General features: G+C 34.8%; 1 protein-coding gene across 1 annotated transcript in view; it reads left to right on the forward strand.

The window, feature by feature from the left end:
* ppp1r13bb (protein phosphatase 1, regulatory subunit 13Bb) overlaps nt 1-25,974 on the forward strand; it is a 61,073-nt gene that overhangs the window by 22,768 nt on the left and 12,331 nt on the right. The window contains 6 exon segments of the mRNA XM_051138043.1: nt 2,385-2,532; nt 5,086-5,205; nt 8,295-8,365; nt 20,296-20,397; nt 23,733-23,907; nt 24,963-25,159. Of these exon segments, the coding sequence (XP_050994000.1) occupies nt 2,385-2,532; nt 5,086-5,205; nt 8,295-8,365; nt 20,296-20,397; nt 23,733-23,907; nt 24,963-25,159 (813 nt within the window).

Here is a 25,974-nt window from a genome sequence, read left to right on the forward strand (position 1 = left end):
TCAGGTTACTATGATGAATAGAAAGTTCAGAAGTACAGCATTACAAAATAATAATAATAAAATAAAATGAAAATTTACACTGACTCCAAGGTTTTGAATAGTATAGTGTATGATTACAAAAGCTTTTTATTTCAGATAAATGCTGATCTTTGGATTTTTCTATTCATCTTTAAAAAAATAAATAAAAAATAAAAAAAATTAAATAATAATAATAATAATAATAATAATAATAATAATAATAATAATAATAATAATAATAATAATAATAATAATAATAATGTTTCTTGAATAGTAAAACAGCATATTAGAATGAATTCTGAATGATCATGTGACCTGAAGACTGGAGTAATGATGCTGAACATTTAGCTTTGATCACATGAATAAATTACATTTTAAAGTATATTTAAATAGGAAGCAGTTATTTTTAATAGTAATATTATAAATATTTCACAATATCACTGCTTTCGCTGCATTTTGGATCAAATCCAGACTTGGTGCGCAGATGAGACTTTTGACTAATAGTGTATATTCAGTGTCACATGATTGTCAGAAATCATTCTAATAGTAGGGCCCTATAAAATCTGTATTATTATTATTATTATTATTATTATTATTATTATTATTATTATTATTATTATTATTATTTATATTATTATATTATTATATAATATTATATTATTATATTTATATTATTATTATTTTATTTTATTTTATTTTGCCAAATTCTATATCTATCTATATATATATATATATATATATATATATATATATATATATATATATATATAATACATATACATATACATATACATTTTTTCCCTGTTTTGTTTGTTTGTTTTATTTTTTCTAGACTCTGTTTTAATAGTTAAATTAATATAAAATAAAAAATATTAATCAAAAAGAATGTGTAATTTATGGATATTATGAAACATAATTTATTAAAAGTTTATCAAAAACTATACTTTTAAAGCCCTATTTTTCTGAAATTCAGTTTTTTTTTTAAACAAATTTAAACATTTACTTGTAAAGGTTTAGCAGTGCAGTAGAACAGTATTTATTTCAAGTTCTGTTTCCAGATCATTTTAAAACATTCAACTTGACAATTTATTGTGTTAAAATAATAGAGGTAAAAAGGTAAAATATATGTGAGCAGATTATTTGTGATGTTTTCAAGATTATGCTAAATTGACAAATGTGGATATTTAGAATGCATACTAGCAAGCTATGAAAATTAGTCTTGATGAGACTGACAGTTCAGTCCACATATTTAAAATATAATTTCCATTAGAGAGTGTTATTAAAAACACTACATCATTTAAGATGTGATAGAAAAGCTACTTGACTTGATAACCGGTAATATATTGCATTACTGAATTTTGCAATGCATGTGTATATACCAGTGGACCATATTGTCAGACAATTGGCATAAAGGAAACTCTTTTCAAACATACTTTTTACTCTCACACTACTTTTAAGTCCTCAGGGCCAAAAGCTGAAAAACCACTCATTTATCAAGTTGTCTCGACCATACTTGCTTCTCTCTTAAGACTCTGCACCAGACAAAGGTCAGGCTTGCTTCTCATTTGTAATTATGTCATGTTATGTGATACTTATATAACAGATATTAAGGTTTCCTCAGCCACGTAATCCTGATGCCCTTTTGTCTATCCCGATAAATGTCACATGTGTCACACTGGCCATATCACAGACCTCTGTTGTGACCGGTCGGGATGAATGCGTGATAGTTGACGTAATGAATCTGTCTTCTACTCTCTGCCAGGCTGCTCAGTAACATGTTTCATTAGGTAGTCCATACTCATAATATCAAGGATAGTAAAAGGACACTTGGAATAGGGTGTTTACATAAACGTGGAAGTGCAGTAGCGTGTGGACAGTAGATGATCATGCTCTCATCTCCTCATTAGGGAGCTAATGTTTACCTCACCCCTCCTCTTGATCTTCCTCTCCGCCTTTCTCGCTCTCTCACTCTCTATTTTGCACCAAACCATTCATCTCTTCTCTGTCACGCTGCACTTAGAGCAGCACTAACCAGCCCACCACACCTGTCAATCACTGTCAAGCTGACAAGCCCAGGCTCCTCCCTCTATCAGAGTGAGTTGTTGCTGAGGGGAGGGGCTAGAAATCTCATCAACAAACTCAATGTGCTGTATTGTGCTGTATCTCCCATATGCAAGTTCTTAAGAGGTAAAGCTCTTAAAAACAATATTTTGAATGAAGACACTGCAAATTAAACCATGACTAATGTTGTTTGAGTTGTTTTTTGAGAAATGACACTGCCCCCTAGTGGTCTTATGGGTGAGTGGGAATGTCTGGGTTTCAATCTTGTGTGAAATAGTAAAAATACTCTTCTTTTTCTCTCCCAGATGATTTTAACGGTGTATTTGAGTGATGGGGAGCAGGCGCTGACGGAGGTGCCCATCACTCCAGAGACGACGTGTCGTGATGTGGTGGAGTTCTGTAAGGAGCCAGGAGAAAGCGGCTGCCACCTGGCCGAGGTTTGGCGTGGAAACGGTAAGTTCCTTGGATTTTTTTGTCCCACCACCTTGTCCTTATCTGTTTACAGCAAGTGTACACAGTAATTATAGGTTGCAGCATATGAATTAGTCTTTCATTACAAGTCTTAAATTAAAAAGTGAGAAATATTGACAATGAGAAAGCGCTCGGCTTTATTGAAATCATTTGTACATACTCCAATATCCTCTGATTTTCTCACCTTCCCACCCCAGCCTTTCAGTAAAAAAAATACATTCAGTGCTTTTATTCTCTCAAAGGATGTCTCTCGCTCAGTATTTTGAAGAATCTGGCTGCGAAGAAAAAACACGCTCACTTAGTCCTTTCAGACATAACTGCTACTTCTGTTCTGACAGATGGGTCCATTTTTTTCCTTCATTTTTCCATTTCCCTTGATGATAGTGATTTGTATAAACAGCTGTGTGCCAGAAATGTTATCTTTGCTCAGGGAGCCTCCTTTCAAAAGGCCTTCCATCAGCACTTTGTCCTTTCATCTTGAAGTGCATCTGTCATTGAAAACGTGATGAGGCCCGTTATTTTACAGCAGGTGATGGATCGCACAAGATGCGTCGTTAGTGTCTGGTTACTAAGTGGATATTTTGCCTCACCAAATCATTTCTGGTGGTGCTCAGCGGTTCATGCTTTTCTGTGAGACTCTCAAAATCATTATTTTGGGATATCAGTAATTCTTGATAATTAATATTTATTTAGAGTGAGAAATTGATCATTAAAAGAATCACACATTGACAGAATTTAGATTTTTGGATGAACTGTTTGTCCAAAAATCTAAGTTCAGTCATCAGTTACTCACCCTCATGTCATTCCTAATTTGTTCAACTAAAAGTGCACACAACTGAAACGTTGAAGTGAAAACTCAAACTCATTGGTTGTCATGTGCCAATCAAATATGGTTGAGCTTTTGTTTACCGTATTTGATGTGCTCGATCTACACTACAAGTCAAAAGTTTTTGGATAGTATGTTTATTTATTTATTTATTTATTTATTTATTTAAAGAAGTCTCCTGCTCACCAAGCCTGCATTTATTTGATTCAAAATACAACAAAAGCAGTAGTATGTGAAATATTTTTACTGTTTAAAATAACTGTTTTCTATTTGAATATATTTTTAAATGTAATTTGTTACAGGTAGTGTATGTGAATACAAGCCTGCATTAAATCTGCTTTATTCATATGAATTACTTTTAAAACATCTTCATGAAATATTTTAGCATCAAAGTTTTGGTTACATGGACTTTTAATAGAGGAACAGAAATCTCTGTTTTTATTTAGAACTGTTTTGGTTTGTTGAAAGAATGAACAAAATTTGTAAAGATTTGAAACGACATGAGTCTGAATAAATAATGGTGGAAGTTTATTTTTTTTAAAATGAACCCATTAGGTTAACTCTTTAATTGTTAAATTACTATTATTATTATTGAATAAAGAACCCATACCATATGCAGGTGCAAAATCATTATATGATCTTGAGGGTGGTCTCTTTTGACTTAAGTTTTATGTGACCCTGGACCACAAAACCAGTCATAAGGGTCATAAGCTTTCCATTAATGTATGGTTTGTTACGATAGGACAATATTTGGCCAAGATACATCTATTTGTAAATATGGAATCTGAGGGTGCAAAAAAATTTAAATATTGGGAAAATCGCCTTTAAAATTGTCCAAATGAAGTTTTGAGCAATGCATATTACTAATCAAAAATTACGTTTTGATATATTTACAGTAAGAAATTTACAAAATATCTTTTTGGAACATGATCTTTACTTAATATCCTAGTTATTTTGGGCATAAAAGAAAAAAATTATAATTTTGACCCTTGCAATGCATTTTTGGCTATTGCTACAAATATACCCGTGCTACTTATGACTGGTTTTGTGGTCCAGGGTCACATAATAATAAACAGTTCCTGTCCTAAAAGGCTGGTTGTGAAACTAAATAATGTTTTGCTCATATGAGGAGTTGAATATTTTTGTATGTGTTTGTGTTTTTCTTTTTTTTTTTTTTTTAAGCATTTAGCTGAAGCGTTTGACACCATGGTTTTTTTTTTGGTTAAATTTGGCTGTTCTCACTTTCTTTGTTAATGTCCCTGAGCCTAAGTGCTTTTCTGATATTCTCCACTTTCATACTTTCTTCTATTATTTGGTGTCGTTTTTATCCCATTCCCTTTTGGACGGCTGCCAGACTTCCAGATGTCCCTCCACCTGTTAGCAATGTCCAGAATGTTGTTTTTCCCCGTCCATGTCTTTGTTACCCACCCAGCCCCACCACATTCCTCTGGCTGGATGCCACGTTTGATTCAATTTCACGTCTTCTTTGTTCTCTTGATCCCACTGTGTCTGTTCCTCTGTTCTTACTCTTCAGGTGCAGCTTTAAGTGTGTAACATTGAAATGAAATGCTCCTCAGCATGAGAGGATCTCTCTCCTGCTCTCTTTACAAAATGAACACACTGTCTCTGCTTTTTTTTTTTTTTTCTAAAGGTACAAAAAATGATGTTTGTGACCTTTCTAAACTTGTCTTATGTTTTCCCCTCTGTAGAGCGAGCCATACCCTTTGACCACATGATGTATGAGCACCTGCAGAAATGGGGCCCTAGAAAGCAAGAGGTGAAGTTCTACCTGCGCCACGAAGACTCACCTACCGAAAGCAGCGATCAGGGTGAGAACACTCCCACTTGACTGGCTACAGGCCCGTCTCGCCCACTGCCACTGTCTTTTCATTGGCTGATGGTCGCTGAATGTTTTTCATTCCCTGTTCAGTGGCCTCCAACATGTGAAAGAAAGAGACAAGCACATCCTGGTCGAACAATGCAGGGTTCTGTTCTTGATTCAGTTCTGTTGTGCTTTTCACAAACTGAATGATCACAAAGTAGCTTTGAGAGTGCCAGTGCCTTCACAGTACAGTAGCAAGACTTTGTGACTTAGGAAATGTCTACCACAGTCAAATCATAACAAATACCATATTTAAGTGATATTACTGAAATGAATTTAAAGCATATCTGAAACAGAGCATGTAAGTTGGGTAAGGCTATAAAAATGCGAATCCTTGGCAGCAATGCTGTGGTGATTAAGTAATGTGTTACTGGTTATATAATCAAATCACCTTGCCACGCTTCTGTCCATGCTTGCCTTTACCAGACAGGTGCAGACACATATTCACACAAAAACACAATACACATAGCTTACGTCTGACTAATTACTTTCAAAAGCATAATATAGTTACTTTTAATGAAATAAAGAAGTTTGTCCTCTGTTTTAAAACGGTAGGACAGATTAAATCACTAAATTATAAATGTTACTAAAAACCAGCTATAAAAAAACCTATAAAATATATGCTAGACAGATAAAACTGACTTGAAGTCACCTTTTTAAGGCCATATGAAATCAGTTTTATTTTTTCCCCAAATTTTGTTTTATTATTATTATTATTATTATTATTTTATTTTATTTTTTATTTTTTTATCTGGATTCTGTTTAAATGGTTAAATAAAAAAATATTAATAAAAAAAAAAAACATGTCTAATTAAAGAAGTTCACTTCCAGAACAAAAATGTACAGATAATTTACATCAGCCCCTTGTCATCTGAGATGTTCATGTTTTTCTTTCTTCAGTCATAAAGAAATTGTTTTTTGAGTAAAAAATTTCAGGAATGTTTTCCATATAATGGACATCTATGATGCCCCATGAGTTAGAACTTCCAAAATGAAGTTTAAATGCAGCTTCAGAGGGCTCTAAACGATCCCGGAAGGGTCTTATCTAGAGAAACGATTGGTTATTTTCAAAAAAAAAAATTATATCAATTTATATACTTTTTTTTTTTTTTTTAACCTCAAACCCTTGTCTTGTTAGCTCTGCTTTTACTCTGTGTATTCCGGTTCATGACAGTTAGGGTAGGTAAAAAAACTCCCATCTCATTTTCTTCTCCACCTTACATCCTACATCATCCTACAAACTCATCCTGTTTACCCTTTTGTTTTTTTTTTTTTTTTTTTTTTTTTTTTCTTCTTCTTGTAAAGTGTTTTTGACTTTATAAACACTGGCTCGGTACCTCTGCAGCAATGTAGGATGATTTTGAAGTTGGAGGAGAAAATGAGAAGGGAGTTTTTCGACATACCCTAACAGTATTGACCCGTAATGCACAGAGTTCACGCAGAGCTAGACAAGATGAGCAGTTGAGGTAAAAAGGTGTAGAAATTGTACTTTACACTAACGGGCACCATTGAAGTCCACTATATGGAGAGAAATCCTGAAATGTTTGCCTCAAAAAACATAATTTCTTTACGACTGAAGAAAGAAAGACATGAACATCTTGGATGACAAAGGGGTGAGTAAATTATTTGTAGATTTTTGTTCTGGAAGTGAACTTCTCCTTTAATCGAAATTATAAAACGTACACAATTTAACAGCAATTAAATAAAAGCTTAACAAAAAGCCCTATGAAATACTTTTTTTCCCTCAAATTCAGTTTTATTTTCATCATATTCTGTTTTTCATTAATTTTCTGGGTTCCATCTGATTATATGAAATTTTAATAATTAAAAGCATCTCTAAATAATTCATTTTATTTAAAAAAAATCATTTATTATTATTTATTTATTTTTCTCAGAAATACTGTGCTGTGTATTTAGATTTTTCTGGTAAAAAAAAAAAAAAAATTCTGATTAATAATTTTTCTGGTAAATATTACTTAAAGAATGAAGTTTTAATAGTGATTTTATTAATGGTAGTAGTACTATCATTACATTAACATTTGTGTCACTGTTTCTTCAGGCAAAATCAAACTTTTATTTTGACGGGTTGCTATGAAGGCCTTTAAGTTTCTGTATATAATATGACGATAGTTTTCTCAAAAGAAAAGGTAAAATGCTCATGACCTGAGTCTCAGAGCAGTTTTAGAGATTTATGTTTTCATGAACTCCTATATTGAGGCGGCAGAGGCGAAAAACATTGCAATCTTCACGCCTGTTTCAGTACGTGTGTAGTAAACAAAACCGTGCGTCTGCACAATTAATTCTCACAAGGAAGCGCAGAACATGCAAGATTTATATTTAAATAGTATTTGTGTGGCTTATTATTCAGAGACACTAGTCCGTATCACATTTTGATTTAAGTGTACTGACCTACTTCTGACTTATTCATCCACATTTGGCAAATTCCATGAAATTCCGTGTTATACAGTAAATTCCATTTTTATGACTGGATTCCACGATCCATACGCATTTCCACATTGGGAAAATCATAGGGCCCTACTTTTTGTACAGTTATGTGTAGCCAGATTTGGACCAATGAGATTCCACTGTGGACGGGTTGCTCTGCCTCATGTACGTGATCCGTTTTAGCACTGCTAGTCTTTTTTCCCGTTTCTTTATCCTATCATTTGTTTGTTTTTTCACTCTTCTGTTCACATCCCAGTGAGATTTTTCCTATCACTGTAGGCAGGATTAGCTTGTAGTGAGCGTCCGCACGGATTAAGGCGTAAACCTGAAACCCCTATGTGTGGGAGGGGAAAAAATGGCAGTAATCCACTAAAAGCACAAGCTCCGTTCCCAGTGTCACATGGCAATAACAAACGGGCCTTTAAACTTTTCCTCCACAGTCTTGTGATGATTCTGCCTCCATGCAGCCAACTTAAGATTTCACATTGTATATATACAGTAGATGCTTTTTGTGTTTATTCATGATTATATTTCACAACTGAATGTGCTTTTTGTTGATGGACTCATTGTATTTTATTTCTTTGCTCTCAGGGAGCCAGCAGTCTCAGGAGCAGCCCAGCAGGAGAGGAGGAAGCAGCTCAGACATGCACAACGAGAACGGGGTGAGTTCATATCACATCCTCATCAAAATGTGTGCCGCCTTTTCTAATCTTAGCATTGTGGTTATTCCAAATGCATCCTGGGGGGTTGAATTCCACATGCTTATATTATCTTATCCTTCTCTGCTTACTGTAATGCAAAGTAGCAGCTGCAAAGTTCTGGCTGAAGTTGACGCTCTTCAGTACCGAAGCGTTTCGATCACGTCACGTTATTCAGTTCCTCTCTCTTAACCCGAGCCAAACGCAGCCAGACCTGTCACGTCCCAGAATCGCTCACCGTTTTCTTTCATATAAGCATTTGTCACATCACTCATTCTTTTTGTGATCGGCTTCTTGCAAAGAGTGGTCCACTGCGCTCGCCTCCTCCAACCATCTGGCCCAGATTCCAACAGGGGAAAAGCCAGGCTTCAGAAAGCGGAACTAATTCCACCTTTAGGGAGAAATATGACTGTAGACCACCAGCGTATGAAACAAGAAGACATAAGCGTTTATGGAGCGTGCTTTTTTGTTTTTTGTACTGCTGTCTCAGTCTTCAGAGATGGAGCGAAGGCACAGGTAGTTAGTAGGTGTGGGAGCTGATTAGTGATGCTGTTGCCACCCAGGCATGAAGTCTCTCCAGTCTCACAGTGCTTAGCGCTCACTTATTTCTGACAGGTGCTGTCTTCCTGTAGGGACTGTTACACAACACACCTGTCTGCCTGTCTTGTCACGTAGCCATATGGCTCTCATTTTCACTCTCTGTTTGTGTTTAAGGGGAATCAAGAGGGTTAACTTATATAGCTGTGGCATTTGGGTAGTTTGGTCCATGATCCTGAATGTTCTCGGTATAATTTGATTAAATGGTTTAGTTTGACAACTGAGGATTAATTTGCCATCTGTACTGAAGAAACAGAGGGTGAGGACAGAATGAGAATTGCTCTGCCATTGTAGTAGTAGCTGACTGTAAAAAGATAATGATTGAGATGTTGAGAACGCTTGTCGCATTATCATTTCTGTTTGGAGATATTTTGGAATATAACAACACCGTTAAGCTTGCATGGATAGAAATGCTTATGTTAATCTATATGCATAAATTATATTTCGACCCTTGTGCTGTAAACATTGTAATAAACTGATGAACAATGAATAGGGTAATTGACAGGGTCATCTAATAATGAAAAAGAATCCTAAAGCAAAAACTTTTCAGAACTAAAGCAAAGTTCGAATTTTACAATTATCCAATGAGATGCTGAGAATGGGAAAGACTGTTCACAGGATGATATATAAGGGCCGTTCAATAGAAATGGTTGAAACCTCTGTCCCACAATCAAAAAACACATTTAAAAAGCATTTAAGTATTCAAATCTTAGATTTTTATTTAAATCCTTCTGTTGTCTATTGAAAGCCACAATAATATTTAAAATATCAGTAAGCATAATATCTATAAAATCATAATTCATTTGGTACTTTCAATAGGGAGGTAGCTGTTCTGAATCCTAACCCCTAAATTTCAACTTATTAAAATGATATTGAAATATTTTTTCCATTTTATTCCATTGTTCTTAAAAATATCTTTTTGACTGAGTTCATAAAAAAGTTTTAGATTTTCTTTGTAAATTACGAAACTTGATGTAAAAAATGTGTCCCGCGTTTTCATGTCACTACCGAAACATGTTTGCATGTTTAGTCCATTGGCTAAGACTGATTTAAAACTACACCCCTGCATTTATGATCAGGAGATATTTACGTATCCCTCTCTCTCATTTTGAGGTAAATGTATTTAAAAGTCTGAAACTCTCTAACTTTTTTGACGTCACTATCGAACACCTTTTTTCTGCAATTAAGCACACTTTTTTCCGGAGTTATTCCATAACATTTAGTTTTCATATGTGTACAACTGTTCAGAACTGTGCTAGCTAATGATGTGCTGATTAGCATCTTTAAGCTAGGTTCAAAAGTATTTAAAATTTTAATTACTGAAACAGTCATGACCAAAACATATATACATATGTACAAATATAATCCTTTATTTGGTGGAAATAAACAAAATTTCAGCACATGTGATGTGATGTGGTTGCCACCAAACCATTACTGTCGCTACTAAAAAGGTGCTGTCATGACTGAAACATGGGATGTTTTGTCAAAAATGAAGTATACTGAATTATCAACCAGAATGTTATGACTGTGTTTGGTTCGATGTATATTCAAACTAATGAATCCTTAAGTTTGAAATCTGTATGATCAACTTTTTGCATTTAACAAAGTTTCGAATACAACAAATCTCATAAATCACACTTGAAATATTGTTAAAATTTTAATTATTGATTTACCTCTGAACTTTTTAATAAAATAGCAAAAAAATAATTTACAAAGTAGATGTAAGCAAAAGCTTAATAGGTCAATATAACTCTTCTAATTAAATGATATATTACTGTGTTTTCGTAGTGACAAATTTGGGAAGAGGACAAATCCAAACCTTTCTGAAAATACAATTTGAGAATTAACTGCACAATTACTAGAAATGTGTAGCTTGGATATTATACAATTTGCATACATGCAACATTTGTGGAAAAGACCAACTCTGACTTTGCACCAATTCTGTAGAATGACCCATAGCCACTTTTTGTATATTGGTGGTTGAGACAGTTCCTGTGTTTAAAGATTCCTCTAAAGCAGGGATAAGCCACGTCGCTCCTGGAGTGCCCATATCCTGCAGACTTTAGCTCCAACCCTGGAAAAAAACCCTTACCTGCCTGTAGCCCTAGTAATCCTAAAGACCTTGATTACGTTGTTCAAGTGTGTTTCATTAGAGTTGGAACTAAACTCTGCAGGCCATCTGCACTCCAGGACCAAGTTTGCCTATCCCTGCACTAAAGTTAAGGTGGGGATACATTAACTGTTTCTGGACAAAATTCTGCCTAATAATTCGACGGCCTGTTGTCCACCCTAGGACAGGACAGGTTTTTGGACTAAATCTTTGCCTCAGCATATAGATAAGAACTCCTGGAATATTTTGCAACAGCTGTTCTTTCCTTTTCCTTTTTTGGGATGTTTAATCGGATTTCTCCCTCTGGGCTCATCTTAGTCTGTCTCCTTCTAAACATGAACAATCCCAAAGAAGCAGCCCATCCCTGTACTTAAAGTAATATCCTTTCCTCCCTACCAAGGATTCAAGGCAAGTCCCCACTGGCACACAAACACTGTGCTGATTCAGCAGCTTGACATCCATATGTGTGTGTATATCAGAGTAAAATTCCTTGAACCGTCATAACGCGTTCAGTTGTGTTGTTATTCTCCCGTTACGCCTTTATTATTTTGCAGATTACACCCGTTTCATGACATAACCGCTTTTAAGAGGATCATCCCCGTGGTTTTACAGCAGGGCTGTTTTCTCTGCTCTGACTTCTGTGTCTCTCTGAAGATGTTTCTCTCTCTCACACTCACACACACACATACACACACACACAACCACGCCCAGCGTTCACATAAAGTAAATCCCTGAGTGTGTGGCCAGTCTGTAAAAGGCAACATTTTTCTCTTTATGAAATAGTAGGTGGCCCCCTTTCCCTCATTTCCTCTCGCTGTCACTCCATCTGTTTTCTCTAGCGAGAGTCTCTTTTCTAACCGCGTGCCGTGTCAGAGGGTCACCGTGGTCCTGTCTGCAGTGGAGCGTGGCAGTGCATGCTGGCACCTTCAGTCCTTTCTGTCATTCCCCTCTACTTGTTAATTTGTCTCCTCTTTCATCCCATCACTCCATCCCTGCACACTTCGATCATCTACACGTCCGGGACTGACTTTGTGCCCCCAGGGAGAGTCTAAAAGGTAAGGCGGCTTTTGCTCTCAATGCAGAATGAAAGCATCCTACGCAAGATCTCTTTTCAGTAATACATTTCTGAACATTCACAGGCTTTTAATGCTTTAGTATGGATAAATCAGGTGTTGTTGAATTGTGTGTGTGTGGTCCGTCGTACTTGGAAAGTAATAAGAGCTGTCAGTCTTTCTCTTGTGTTGAATCTATGTGATAGATTATGTGGGTAATAGGCAGCACAATGGTATGTAATAGCGCTAGATCCACTGCTTATACAGGAAGATCATGTCTGTCCATTGCACATGCAGAGTTATGAGCTCCAGAACGCTGAACTGTGTGGGCAGATCATGTTTTATAAAGTTGAAGCTGTTCCTGTGTGTGGGCAGATAGTCTCTCCAGGGCTTTATATGTTCCAGGTTTTGCCGTTTCTTCGCTCATTTTCATGCTTTTCGTCATGAATTTTAAATATTTTAAAACGTCTCTTGATCTTTTATTCTTTTAGTTTCAACTTTTTTCCACTGAGACTGCATTATGGTGTGTTAGTTGTTGTTTTTTTTTTCATGAGTTCTCCAGTGTTTGGGAGATTATGTTAGAATTCATTACATTTATTTACACACAAATGTGACCCTGGACCACAAGTTTTTTTTTTCCATTGATGCAAGATTTGTTAGGATAGGACAGTATTTGGCCGAGATACAACTATTTGAAATTCTAAATATTGAGAAAATCACTTTTAAAGTGAAGAATGAAGAGCAATACATATTACTAATCATAAAGTATGTTTTGATATATTTACGGTAAAAAATGTACAAAATATCTTCATGAAACGTGATCTTTACTTAATATCCTACTGATTTTTTACATAAAAGAAAAATCAATAATTTTGACCCATACAGTGCATTTTTGCCTATTACTACAAATATACCTGTGCTACTTAAGACTTTTTCATCCCAAAATCAAAACAAATAAAATGTTCAATTTAGTTTGGACATATGTGACCCTGGACCACAAAACCAGTCTTAAGTCACTGGGGTATATTTGTAGCAATAGCCAAAAATACATTGTATGGGTCAAAATTATAGATTTTTCTTTTATGCCAAAAATCATTAGGATATTAAATAAAGATCATGTTCCATGAAGATATTTTGTAAAATCCCTACTGTAAATATATGAAAACTTAATTTTTGATTAGCAATATTCATTATTAAGAACATCCTTTGGACAACTTTTAAGGCGATTTTCTCAATATTTAGATTTTTTTGCACCCTCACATTCCTGATTTTTAAATAGTCATATCTCGACCAAATATTGTCCCATCCTAACAAACTATACATCAATGAAACGCTTATTTATCCAGCTTTCATATGATGTATAAATCTCAATTTTGAAAAAATTACCCTTATGACTGGTTTTGTGATCCAGGGTCACATATATTAGTCAAGGCAGCTCAGTTTTGGTTCAGTTTTTTTTTTTTTTTTTTTTTTTTTTTTTTTTTTTGTATCTGGTAAATAAATAACTGCATAATTTAGGCCCTGTTATTATGTTTATAATGAACAAAGAAGTTTCCCTGTATAATTTATAGCATTAGCTGAGAGAGATTTAAGCAAAATGGCATTGTAACTGAAATATGCACTAATACATTGAAATAAAATTCAAATTGAGCAGTCAGTATCAATACCAGGGTCAGAAATTATTTCATTAACGGGCAATATTTGCCCCCTGGAATTTCTTTCCAGGGGCATTTTTTTTACATCCATGAGGGCATTTTTTTTTAATCGCCTTATGTATAATGTTTAAATGTCCTCAATTACTTTAACCAATATTTTAAACTGTTATCAATAGTAATAGACGGTTTAAATTATATCCAAGTTATACATGTAAAAAACAGGAGGTCATAGGGCTGCAATATTATGACAAATCATTATTGTAGATTATTGCTCTTTATTGTAATCTTTATTGTTTATTGTAATAATGGTTATTAATATCGATATAGAAAACAATATAAAAAATGTGTTTGTGTTAAAATCACTGAAGCTATGAAACAAATCTATTATTTACATCATATCTGCACTGTATTGTTTATGATGAGGGAATTCACGAACACAATCAGCAGCTCTGGCATTTTCAGCGCTGATTAATTTAAGCGCCTCTGATTGGCCAGTGCATTCCTTAATTCAGCAGAAATGTGTTTGGTTATAATGCTCAATGCTGTGCAAAACTATGTAAATGCAATCTGATGCAGTGTGAGCGAATCTAAATGTAATTCTGTGGATTGAAACATTTATTTTCAAATTTAGTTTTAATTGTGCAGGGGTATTTTTTGCCCTTTTGTTTTGAAATTATGGGGCATTTTTGTTCATTTTGGTGGCCTTTTTGCCACATCCCTCGTCAGTTTCCAGTCCTGTTCAATATCCACAACTGTAAAAAATAAAAAACAATTTGCTGGGTCAGCTTAAAATAATTTGTTACCCTGCTGCCTTAAAATGCCTTAAAAAGTTCAGTCAATTTAAATAAGTTTATTCAACTTGAAATGTTAAGTTGTACTAAGTAACAGCTTAGTTATTTGTGTTTGCTAAACTTAACAGATGGGTAACCCAGCTGCCTTAAAATGTTATGTTGATTAAACTCAAATATCTAAGTTGTCACTTAGTATAATTTAACATTTCAAGTTGAATAAACTTTTTTTTGAGTTGACTGAACTTAAAATTTTAAGGCAGCCAGGTTACAGATTATTTTAAGTCAACTCAACAAATTGTTTTTTACAGTGCAGTCTTGTTTAGTGTTAAGTGTTCATTGTTGTGGATAATATGGTTGTCATAGAGTTATGTCTTCAGATTCTTATGTTTTAATGTTAAATAAAATCACAGTGCTGGTATTCTAATGTACGGCTTATCATAACATTGTTTGATTGTCTTTTACATCCTCTCTAAGATCTGTACAGCTTTCGGGCCAGTGCCAATAAATGAGCGCCGGGCTAAATCTTGGTGTGGAAAGCGGATTATGTGTGTGCTTCCTCCATGCCAAGAGTCACAGCTGAACATGCTGTCCATGTGGGTGCAGTCTGTGGAGTGATGAAGGATGGATACTTATATCCCTCGACTTATAAAACTCCTTGCTTGTGCACCGTACCATCAAAATCATATTTCTGTCAAAAGACGAGCTTAACTTTTATCTGATATTTCACCGGCCAGCTTTGGTTAATGTGCTTTGGCAACGTTTAACGTTGCATCCAAAGCAGCTTTGATTGGGAAACACTGCCCTGCGGAAATGCAGTATATAATGCCAGAATTTGTCCTGCAATTAAAGTTTGGAGCGTGTGGAGAATTTTTGCAAATCTCAGTAACAGTGCTGTCATTTTTTTAAGCCCACATAAAATGTCCCTACTACATGACAGGCACCACTGAAACGGGGAATACACCTATTTCTGCAAAAGCCCTAGGTACTGCAACTGCAAAAAAAAAGAGTCCCGCAGAAGCACTTTTTGCTTTGCAATTATTTTGCACTTTCAGGGTTGCTTAAGTGTTTAGGTGTGTGTATTTTGGAGAGACCAGCATGTGGTTGAAGATTACAAAATGTCTAAAGTGGCTTTTTAGGAAATAGGACTGTCCCAGGTTTCCATCACTCCAGAAGCATCTGGAAGATGCACGCTGACGCAGCTCTCTAGCACATGATCTATAGTACATGGCCCTGGAGTCCAAGTTATTACCCACTGACCTGCTTTCTTTGTCTTTGTCTTGTACTGAACAAACTGCTTCACAAAAATCGTTGCTCTACCTACATACCTACTTACCAAGCAAGAAAACAACAAACACAGTCTTTAGTCTGGATCTCTTGGTGGTGATTTTATCAGCGACATGAAGAAACTGCCGCCCTTTTTTCACCTTGGCTTCAGGAAATATGAAACCTGCTCTTTAAATAAAAACCATCTTTTCATAATTGACCTCCTAGGACCGATTATTGCTTTAACAAGCATTGAGTTTCGCCCCACGGTTGAATGATCTCTTACCTTCCCTAGAGATCCACGGCTGTATTTGTACAACCGCACATGGTAAAAAAGGATATGAAGGGATAAGAGCAGGCAAGATCATGCCGTGCAGTCTGACTGAAGGCCGACCGACAACTCCCTCCGCTGAATGTCTCCCCAGAACCACCTCAGAAATGAATAATCAAATCAGTCTGTTGTATGTCGCTCCTTGTGCCACATTGCCATGGAGATGGGCTTTTTACAACCCATGTGGCCATACGGAGTCACCTGTGTGGGTAAACAGAGCCTGACACAATTGGCCTTTAAGCCATGAATCATTCCCTAGCAAACTGAGTTAAGTCTTTTCAACTTTAATTAAATTTGGAGCTCGTGCTTATGGGAACTGCATGAAAATCTCTGTCGTTATTGAACAAGTCCTGAGTATTTTGTGCTGAGGGAAGCAGAGCTTAAAAAACAGGTAAGACGTGTAGTAGTTGTTATAAAGCAAGGTTGTTTCAATGTTGATCATTTGAAATACTGAAATTATGTTGTTTCTAAGATGGTGTCTTCAAACACTTTTGAGCTACAGGGTTAACCGGTGTTTGTAGTATCGTTTGGTCTATCTGATATATAGCCTGTCTTAGTCTCAAGAAAAGTGGTGGCAGTGGAAAAAAGTTCAATTCCTCACTCTGATGTGAAATGACAGTTCATTTGATCCAGACCCGACTGGGCCTTCTGCTCCAGGCAAAGCCCACTTTTTTTTTTTTTTCCTCACCAATCGCTAATAATTAATTGAATGGAATGGACAGTTTTGTATTGACACAGAGCGTGAGCACGATCTCTTGGAATTTGAAAGAGAGGAACACTTCCAGTGACACAGGAACCTGTTCAGATCTATGTGATATTTGTTTGACAGTTGTTTTGTAAATAAAAACAGTATCAGTTGCTTTTGAGATGCTGTTTAAACACATGAAATAAGAAAGAAAAAGGTAAAAATGGCAAAATAAAACTACAGAAAATTTTAAATATATGTACTGCAAAGGCAAAAGTTAGATTTGTTTTTTTGTTTTTTTTTAATTTTGTTGAAAAAAAGAAAGAAAAAAGGGTGTTTTATGTGTGAGCATTAATATATGGTCAAAATACAGTGTAAAAAAAGTAAATATTACAATTTAAAATAACTGTTCTGTGATATATATATATATATATATATATATATATATATATATATATATATATATATATATATATACAATGTTGTTTATTTCTGTGATAGCAAGCTTAATTTTTAATAGCCATTACTTCAATTCAGAAATATTTATTATTATAAATGTTCAAAACAGTTGTAATTTTTTTTTTCCAGGATTCTAGAAAGTTCAAAAGCATTTATTTGAAATATTATTTGAATGTCTCTTTTGAACATTTTTTAATCCTTGCTGAACAAAAGCGTTAATTTCTGTCAAATGATGATTAATATTATTATTATTATTATTATTATTATTATTATTATTATTATTATTAATCATCTCTGTTGTTGAATATGTTTGTACATGGTATTATGTCTGTTATGTGGCAACATGGTTCTGTGTACAAAAAGTGAGCTTGACAAGAGGAGTAAACTGTTTTGTATGATGTCAGATGTTACTGTATTTAAACTCTATACTCGTATAGCAAAAACTACTGTTATCTGGATTCAATTTTGTAATTATATGTGACACATAGAGATCAACATAAACAAGAAATTGAGACATGAGCATTGATGCACTATGAGGTAATTACAGACATGTTTTCAACCATCACATCATGGTGGAAAAAATACTACCCATGAATTATGGAAATGGATCATGGTATTAACTTGGATAAGAATAGATGTAGCCATAGGCTGTAGGTGACCTGGCAATATCACGCCACAAACATCACCACAGCATCTTTCTCATGCTGTGTTCTCATGCATGTTAATGTTAGTAATAATGCTGATAGATTGCAACTGAATTCTGTTCCATGATGCATCGATGTGGCAGAGTATATTAACCTCCGTTGGGTGGCAAATTTTGTCATTGAGAAAAGCTAGTTATTGCAAGCATTGTCTTCCTGTCACAAATTTTTCCGTTCTAGAAAACGTGTAGCACAGTCTTCACAAAAATATTAAGCAACACAATTGTTTTTTTGTTTTGTTTTTTCCACAATTGTATGGAAGCCTGTTTTAGCCATTGAATGAAAAAATAAAAAAGGTAATTGCGATTCTTACAATTCTGACTTTTTTCCTCACATTTCTGACTTTTTTTTTTTTTTTTTTTTTTCTCAAAATTGAGATATAAACTCGCAATTGCAAGTTATAAAGTCAGAATTGTGAGACAGTTTATATCTCGAAATTGGAACTTTTTTCTCAGTTGTGCATTTTGTTTATATCTTGCAATTCTGACTTTGACATGCAATTGCAAATTTATATTTCAGAATTGTGACTTTTTTTTTCTCTAAATTTTGACTTTTTGCGAGTTCGTATCGAAATTCAGATTTTTTTTCTCAGTACTGCAAGTTTATATCTCAAGAGATCTTTATCTCCAAATTGTGACTTCTTTTCTCAATCACAAGTTTATATCTTGAAATTATAACACTACTTCTCAGAATTGCAAGCTTATATCACAGAATTGTGACTTTTTCTCTCAGAACTGATTTTATATTTCGAAATTGACACTTTTTCTCAGAATTGCCAGTTTATATCTTGCAACTCTGACTTTATAAGATGCAATTGTGGGTTAAGGCAGAACTGTGAGAGAAGCTTGCAAAAAAAAAAATGTTGGAATTGTGAGATAAAAAGTCGCAATAATCTTTTTTTTTTAATATATATTTGTTTTTAATTATTCATTTTTTTGGTGGGAACAGGCTTCCATAGTTTTGAACACTGATAATAAGAAGATATATTTCTTGGGACCAAATCAGCACATTATTATTAAGAATTATGTGACACTGAAGGTTGGTTGTGATGATGCTGAAAATTCAGCTTTGTCAGCACAGGAATAAATTACATTTGTTATTGTTATTATTATATTATATTTTACAATGTTACTGTTTTCTATTTTTGGTACTTTTCAAAAGTAGTGCATAGTTGTTGTTGTTGTTGTTGTTGTTGTTGTTGTTGTTGTTTTTTACAATTGAAAATAAATTGTAATAGTGTAATTCTGAAACTTGAAATATTTGAGTTTCTAGGTTGGTAATTAAATGTCTGCAAATGTGTAACTTTTGACATGTAGTTAACATGTTGGCAAAATTGATGAACAAAGTTGACACCACCTGATATGCCTGATTGCCCCTAGTCCTTACATAACCTTAATGACCGACCCAGCTTCAACCTTAAACACTGTGTGAGTGCACTGGTATGGCTTTTGCTTAGGACAGCCCAGAGACAAAACAGACGGCTGGCTTTTTAGCAAATGGAAGCATTGCTATGTTGCCACAGACAATAGAAGATTTAAATTTCAAGGGGGACTTTTGCACAGCATGTACCAAGTTGTTCTGCTTCAGGTGTAAGTGAGTCATCCTACACTACTACTTTCTATTTCATAACTGCGTTTTCTATTCCATGTTCACATCATGTACCGTGCCATCTTGAATCGACCTCGGTTCTGCTTGATTGCTCCAAATGGCAGTCTATCACGCCAATTGCCATCTGAGTATTTTGGTGCCTTTAATCTTCGCTACACGGCAGTTCTGCTCTGCTGCCATGGCGACACCCTGGCGACAGCCGCGGTGACGGACAACTTGCTCTTATCTTCCAGAATGCAGAGTGACAGAGTGGGATTCTGGGATGCATCTCTGGCACAGGCCTGTTTTAGACCCTTTCGGCTAAAAGCGTCACCATTCCTTTTCCCCATGAGCTTAACATTAGCACTCCTGCTATAATTAAGCTCCAAGTGTTTACTTGGCCACAGGTCATTTCACACCCTGCTCTCACTACAGTGAGCCCTGCAGATACACTGTTGTGTCTGTTTCTCACAGTCTTCTGTGTCATTTATGACTGTAGAATTAAACCAGTCATCTTTGAATCCTTGTTTGTGTGCATGTATTGAGTTTTTGGCCTGACTGCCCCTCCTTTTTCTCTCTCTCTCTCTCTCTCTCTCTCTCTCTCTCTCTCTCTCTCTCTCTCTCTCTCTCCCTCTGCCTCTCCCTCTCCCTCTGCGTGTGTAGGTGGGAAACCCTCGTGTGGAGCTCACTCTCTCAGAGCTGCAGGAGATGGCCACTCGTCAGCAGCAGCAAATTGAGGCCCAGCAACAGATGCTTGTCGCTAAGGTAACACACTCAGATGTGTCCTTTGATGGGCATCTTTTTATAGATCATTGTTTTCATCTGTGTGGGGGACTAGACACAAATATTTCCTCCAGTTAGAATTTGCTTCTAAATCAAACATTGGCATTAATTAATTCACTGGCATTGAAATGGCATGGTTTCTTTTTTTTAATTTTATTGCTGTTGTGGATGTTTTCTTTAGCTTTTAAGCAAAATGACTATTTGTTTTGACTGTATGGTGGCATTTACTAGAAATTGGCAAATGATTTTAGCTTTTTCGTTGTTCATTGGTCTACATTTATCCTAGATAAAGCTGAACTTGCAGTTGTGCACTGTACAGATATTTACAGATAGTAGGATCATATCTTTGGTCAATGTGTAATTGTGCACTTTGGCTTTATTATTCAGAGAATTTCAGAATATTTAAGTGTTTAGGTTGATAATAAAATGCCAGTTAATTTTTTACTTTATTATTTATCATTAATATTATTACTTTTAGAAAATGTTGCAAAATCATTTTTTCTAGTGGTCTCAGGATTTTGTCATTTGTATTTTTGGCATGATGTAACTAACATTTTTTGTAACTAGTTGAAACTGTAGATGCAAATATTTTAATGAAATGGTTTCTATTTTGATCTCATGGGTCTTGTGGATGTTGAGTATCATTTTCTTTTACCTTTAAGCAGAGTGATTATATATTTTTAATGCATGGTAGTATTTACCAGAAATGGGCAAATAATTTCTTTATTTAGCAATCCACATTTGTCCTAGCTAGAACTAAGCTTGCAGTTTTGTGGTGTCTAAGTAGCTAGCAGGTAAAGAGTAGCGTTATATCTTTGGAAAAGGTACTTCAGTAATATGGAAGCCTATTTCTGCCACCGAATAAAAGAATAAAAATGATAATTGCAAGTTTTTATCTTACAATTCTGACTTTATTTCTCACAGTTGTGGGTTTTCAATTCGCAATTCTGTGAGATATAAACATGCAATTGCGAGGAAAAACGTCAGAATTATTAGATTTAAATTTGCAGTTCTGAGAAACAAAGACAAAATTGCACTAGATTTATAAAGGCAGAATAAAAACTTTAAAGAGATAAAAACTAGGGGTGAAACGATACACGTATTCATATTGAACCGCGATGAGGCTTTCAGTTTGGTATGCATTGCAAACCGCATGATTTGTTGGAATAATCCTATTATATTTGGAAAATAAAAGAGCACAAAAGAGAACAAGGCAGCCCAAATGACATAATGGGCAAGGTGATGTCTGCCCCTCCCACCCTTAAAGAAAAATACACTACTCCAGTAGGGTTGTGACGGTGAGGTAGTTTGTTGTATATTTGCTTATATTCGCTTTTAAATAGCTTGTAAATGTCTGTGCGCATTTTACTTTCACTTTCGAATTAGCTGCAATTCGATGTCAGTTGATTGAACTGACAACAAAACAGTGACAAACTCACTAATATTAAACACAAAATGTTTAATTTATTAACAACACGAATACAAATACACCATGCTACAGGTCTAATATAAAACAACAAATAACTTAAAGTTTAAATATAAAAAAAACCTGAAAAACACGGTAGAATCAAAAAAAAGAAACGGATGTTAAAAAAGCTTCCGAAATCATCTTAGATAAATGAAAAAAGTTAAAAGGCATTCCAAAGTCTATAATATTTTTAAAGCAGGCGCTTTTGTATTTTGTTTCAAAACTAAATCTTTCTCCAACTTCTTGTCTTTCCCGCCTCACTCCTTAGTTCGACTCACTCTCCTCACATGATAAATGAAATCTGACTCCTGCCGCTGATCTGAGATGCAACTGTTGTTTGGCACACTGCGTTGTTTAAAAAAAAAAAAGAAAACAAGATCATACTTTATGATAATAATTTTAATCATTAAAGAAAAAAATTAAAAATCAAGGAAATTTCTCTGGCATAACTTTCTTTTTTCGAAAGAAAACGTACCGAACTGTAAATTGTGAGAGGGGCAAAAATAGATGTTTTCAGAATTGCAAGTCTATTATATCTCAATTCTGAGGAAAAAATGGCAATTACCTTTTTTTTTAAAAATTAATTAATTTATTTATTTATTTTTAATTCAGTAGCGGAAATGGCTTCCATAGAGTTAATGCAACAATAAAAAACAAGCAGAAACAGGAAGAGCTGATGACAGCTGAATTTCTGATGTAGTGGTGATTTAATTCTTTACCATTTCTGGGTGTTTACTCGTAATTGCACTTATTTTCTCAGTCTTATTTTACCTGGCCCAGTGTAAATAATCTTTATGTGAAAACAATACACAAGTGAACTGCACCGCTTGTTCATATTATGGTATGCAAATAACTGTAATTAAGTCATTTTCTGAGAAACAAAAAATTGGGTATTAATGGTTAAGTTCCCCTGCAATTATTGAAAACACAGCTGCTTGTTGGGTAAACCTCTAACTTTGTTTATGAAGCAGCTTAAGCTCTTTATTATCATTGTGCAGCGTTGTTATTAAATGTTTTAAGTAACTGACCTCATCTTTGTTTTCCTCAGTGCCATTTTTAGGTCATTACAGCAGGTTGTTCTGACCATTATAGGGCTGTTAGTCATGGGAACCACAGGCTGAGGACCAAAAATGCCAATTATGTAGCAAACAACTCTGACATGCTTTGTATGCCGAGGCAGGCATTTTCATCCATACTAGCGCTAAATAGCTTTGTTTTCTTCATTCAACAAAGAGCGACGTGTGGAATCTAGAACTGCTCACACTTACAGACTGTTCCAGGATCAGATCCAATGAGAACACACAGAGCTGTTTGGATTAATATTGCTGTGAGTCGATGTGCTGTGATGACTCTGAGCCTCCAGTCATTGAAAGTCCACCATGTGCTATTTTTAGTTTTCTCACTCACTCAGAAACACTTGTTTCCATTTCGCTGCATCTGTTTGCGCTCCCTGCAGATAGAGAAAGAAATGACTCAAAGAGCCTAATTGCTTTTATTTTCACTTAGTTACTCAATATGTCAGCGTTGTAAGCAGAATTTTTTTTTCCCAAAGGTACTACTGTTGCTCTTAATAGCAAATGTCTCTGTGCTTGACATTGACAGTAAATCACTAGGTTGTCTATCTTGTTTAAGTGCAGTATTTCGACACAAAGTCAGGACTGTATCGTGTTGTCCTGAATGTACCTTGCTCTGTTAGGGTACTGCAGATGCCCCGGGCTTAAACAGGCCATGCTCCACTGAAGTAATGGCACTGACCCTACAGCCTTTTTATACATAAGTCTATAAAACATTACTGTTTTATGTTTTCCCTGGATCTTTTTGCATGCTCATGTATGTATTCTGTCCGTAGGAGCAACGGTTGCGCTATTTGAAGCAGCAGGAGCGACGGCAGCAGCAGGCTGTGTCCGAGACTGAGAAACTACAGAGGTTAAAGGAGAGGGTGGAGAGTCAGGAAGCCAAACTCAAGAAGATCCGTGCCATGAGGGGCCAAGTGGACTACAGCAAAGTCATCAATGGCAACCTGTGTATGTACAGTACTTGCTTAACCACTGACTTCAGCTTTCATCAAGCACTGGTTACTGCTGGCGATTGTGATATGGCTGTATTAAGCCAGATTGTTTCATGTAAGCGGTTGCATGAGACAGCACTGAGCTTCCAACTGCAAACACATGCACATATAAAAACACATGCCACAAGGTCAGGATTAGGACTGTGGTAGTTTGTGAATTGTAATGATCTAGCATAATGCCATTTTCTCCCACACGCAACTCCAGATGGGATTGTCCACGCTGCTAGAGATGAGTCTTTTAAGGACTGTTTAAAATGTGATTTTTGTGGGTTGTTATTAGTACTTCATTGCAGAACTATAAAGATTTTCTCATTTTTCTTTAGTTTTCACCCTCAGCTGGGTGGTTTATTCATGTTGTGTCACCATTTAGTCCATATTATATATGACCCTAGACCGCAAAACCAGTCTTAAGTAGCATGGGGATATTTGTAGCAATAGCCAAAAATACATTGTATTGGTCAAAATGATCAATTACCAAAAATCATTAAGTAAGGATCATGTTCCATAAAGATATTTTGAAAACTTCCTGCCGGAAATATATCAACTTCATTTTTGTTTAGTAATCTGCATTGCTAAGAACTTCATTTGGTCAAATTTAATGGCGATTTTCTCAATATTTTGATTTGCACCCTCAGATTACAGATTTTCAAATAGTTGCGTCTTGGCCAAATGTTGTTCTATAATAACAAACTATACATGAAGCTTATTTATTCAGATTTCATATGATGTATAGATCTTAATTTAAAAAAAAGTGTAGCCTTGTGGCCCAGGGTCACATATTGTTGAGAAATTAATACAATAAAAGTCAGTTTTACTGTATAGAATATATCTGTTCAGCTTGCTAGTTTCACTTTTTGCAAGAGCTCCTGTACAACATGTGTTGTACAGCAACCAAACATGACATTGTCATTAAACATTAAATACTATAGTAATGGTGAAAGTATGTTAGCTCGTGCATGCCTGTGTTTGTGCACTAGTCTGCCCACAAGTAACTCTGCTGTGGTCTGTTAGCCGCAGAGATCGAGCACATCAGCGGGCTTTTCCAGGAGAAGCAGGCAGAGCTGCAGGCAGCCGTCTTGAGGGTGGATCAGCTCAGCCAGCAGCTGGAGGACTTGAGGAGAGGCAAACTAAATGGCCTGCAGACCCTCGGGGGTCAGGTCACCGGCACCGCTGCCCTGGAGCTCCGCAAACTCTATCAGGAGCTGCAGGTATGAGCGCACACTCAACTTAATATTTATTTTATTTTTCTGCCAGCTTTATTTTTTATATTTTATTTTATCTTATTTGTTATTTTATTTGATCTCATTTCATTTATTTTATCTCATTTATTTGCTGTCGACTTTTTATATATATATATATATATATATATATATATATATATATATATATATATATGTATATGTATATGTATATATATATATATATATATATATATATATATATATATATATATATATATATATATATATATATATATATATATATATATATATATATATAAAATATATAAATATAATTTATTTTATTTTTTCTCATTCATTTTATTTTATTTAGTTTGTTTTATTTTGCATTTTAATTTATCTGATATTATTTTATTTTGCTGCTGACTTTATTTTTATATTTTATTTTATCTTATACTTTGATTTATGTTTATTGATTTAATTTTATCTAATTTTATCTTTTTATTTATCTTATTTTTTATTTTATTTATTTTATTTTTTCTCATTTATTTTATTTTTTTTATTTATTTATTTTTTTTTTTCATTTTCTTTTATTATTTTATAGATATGTTGTGGTGCTTTTTCACCATAATAGAACCCTGACTGCTTTTAATAGTGCAGTTTTTTTTATATTTTGTTGTATATTGCAACAAAATTCTGCTGGTGTTGATAATTGGGCACTTTCCACAAATAGGGTTTGAGGGGGAAAAAACATTTTTGGCAATTAAAACTAGTTAAAATGTATATATTTTTTTACATGTAGTTTTTACTATAATTATTTGAATATCAATTCACAATTGTTG

This window comes from Labeo rohita, chromosome 20, assembly GCF_022985175.1.
Source record: "Labeo rohita strain BAU-BD-2019 chromosome 20, IGBB_LRoh.1.0, whole genome shotgun sequence".
In the NCBI taxonomy this organism is placed as follows: domain Eukaryota; kingdom Metazoa; phylum Chordata; class Actinopteri; order Cypriniformes; family Cyprinidae; genus Labeo; species Labeo rohita.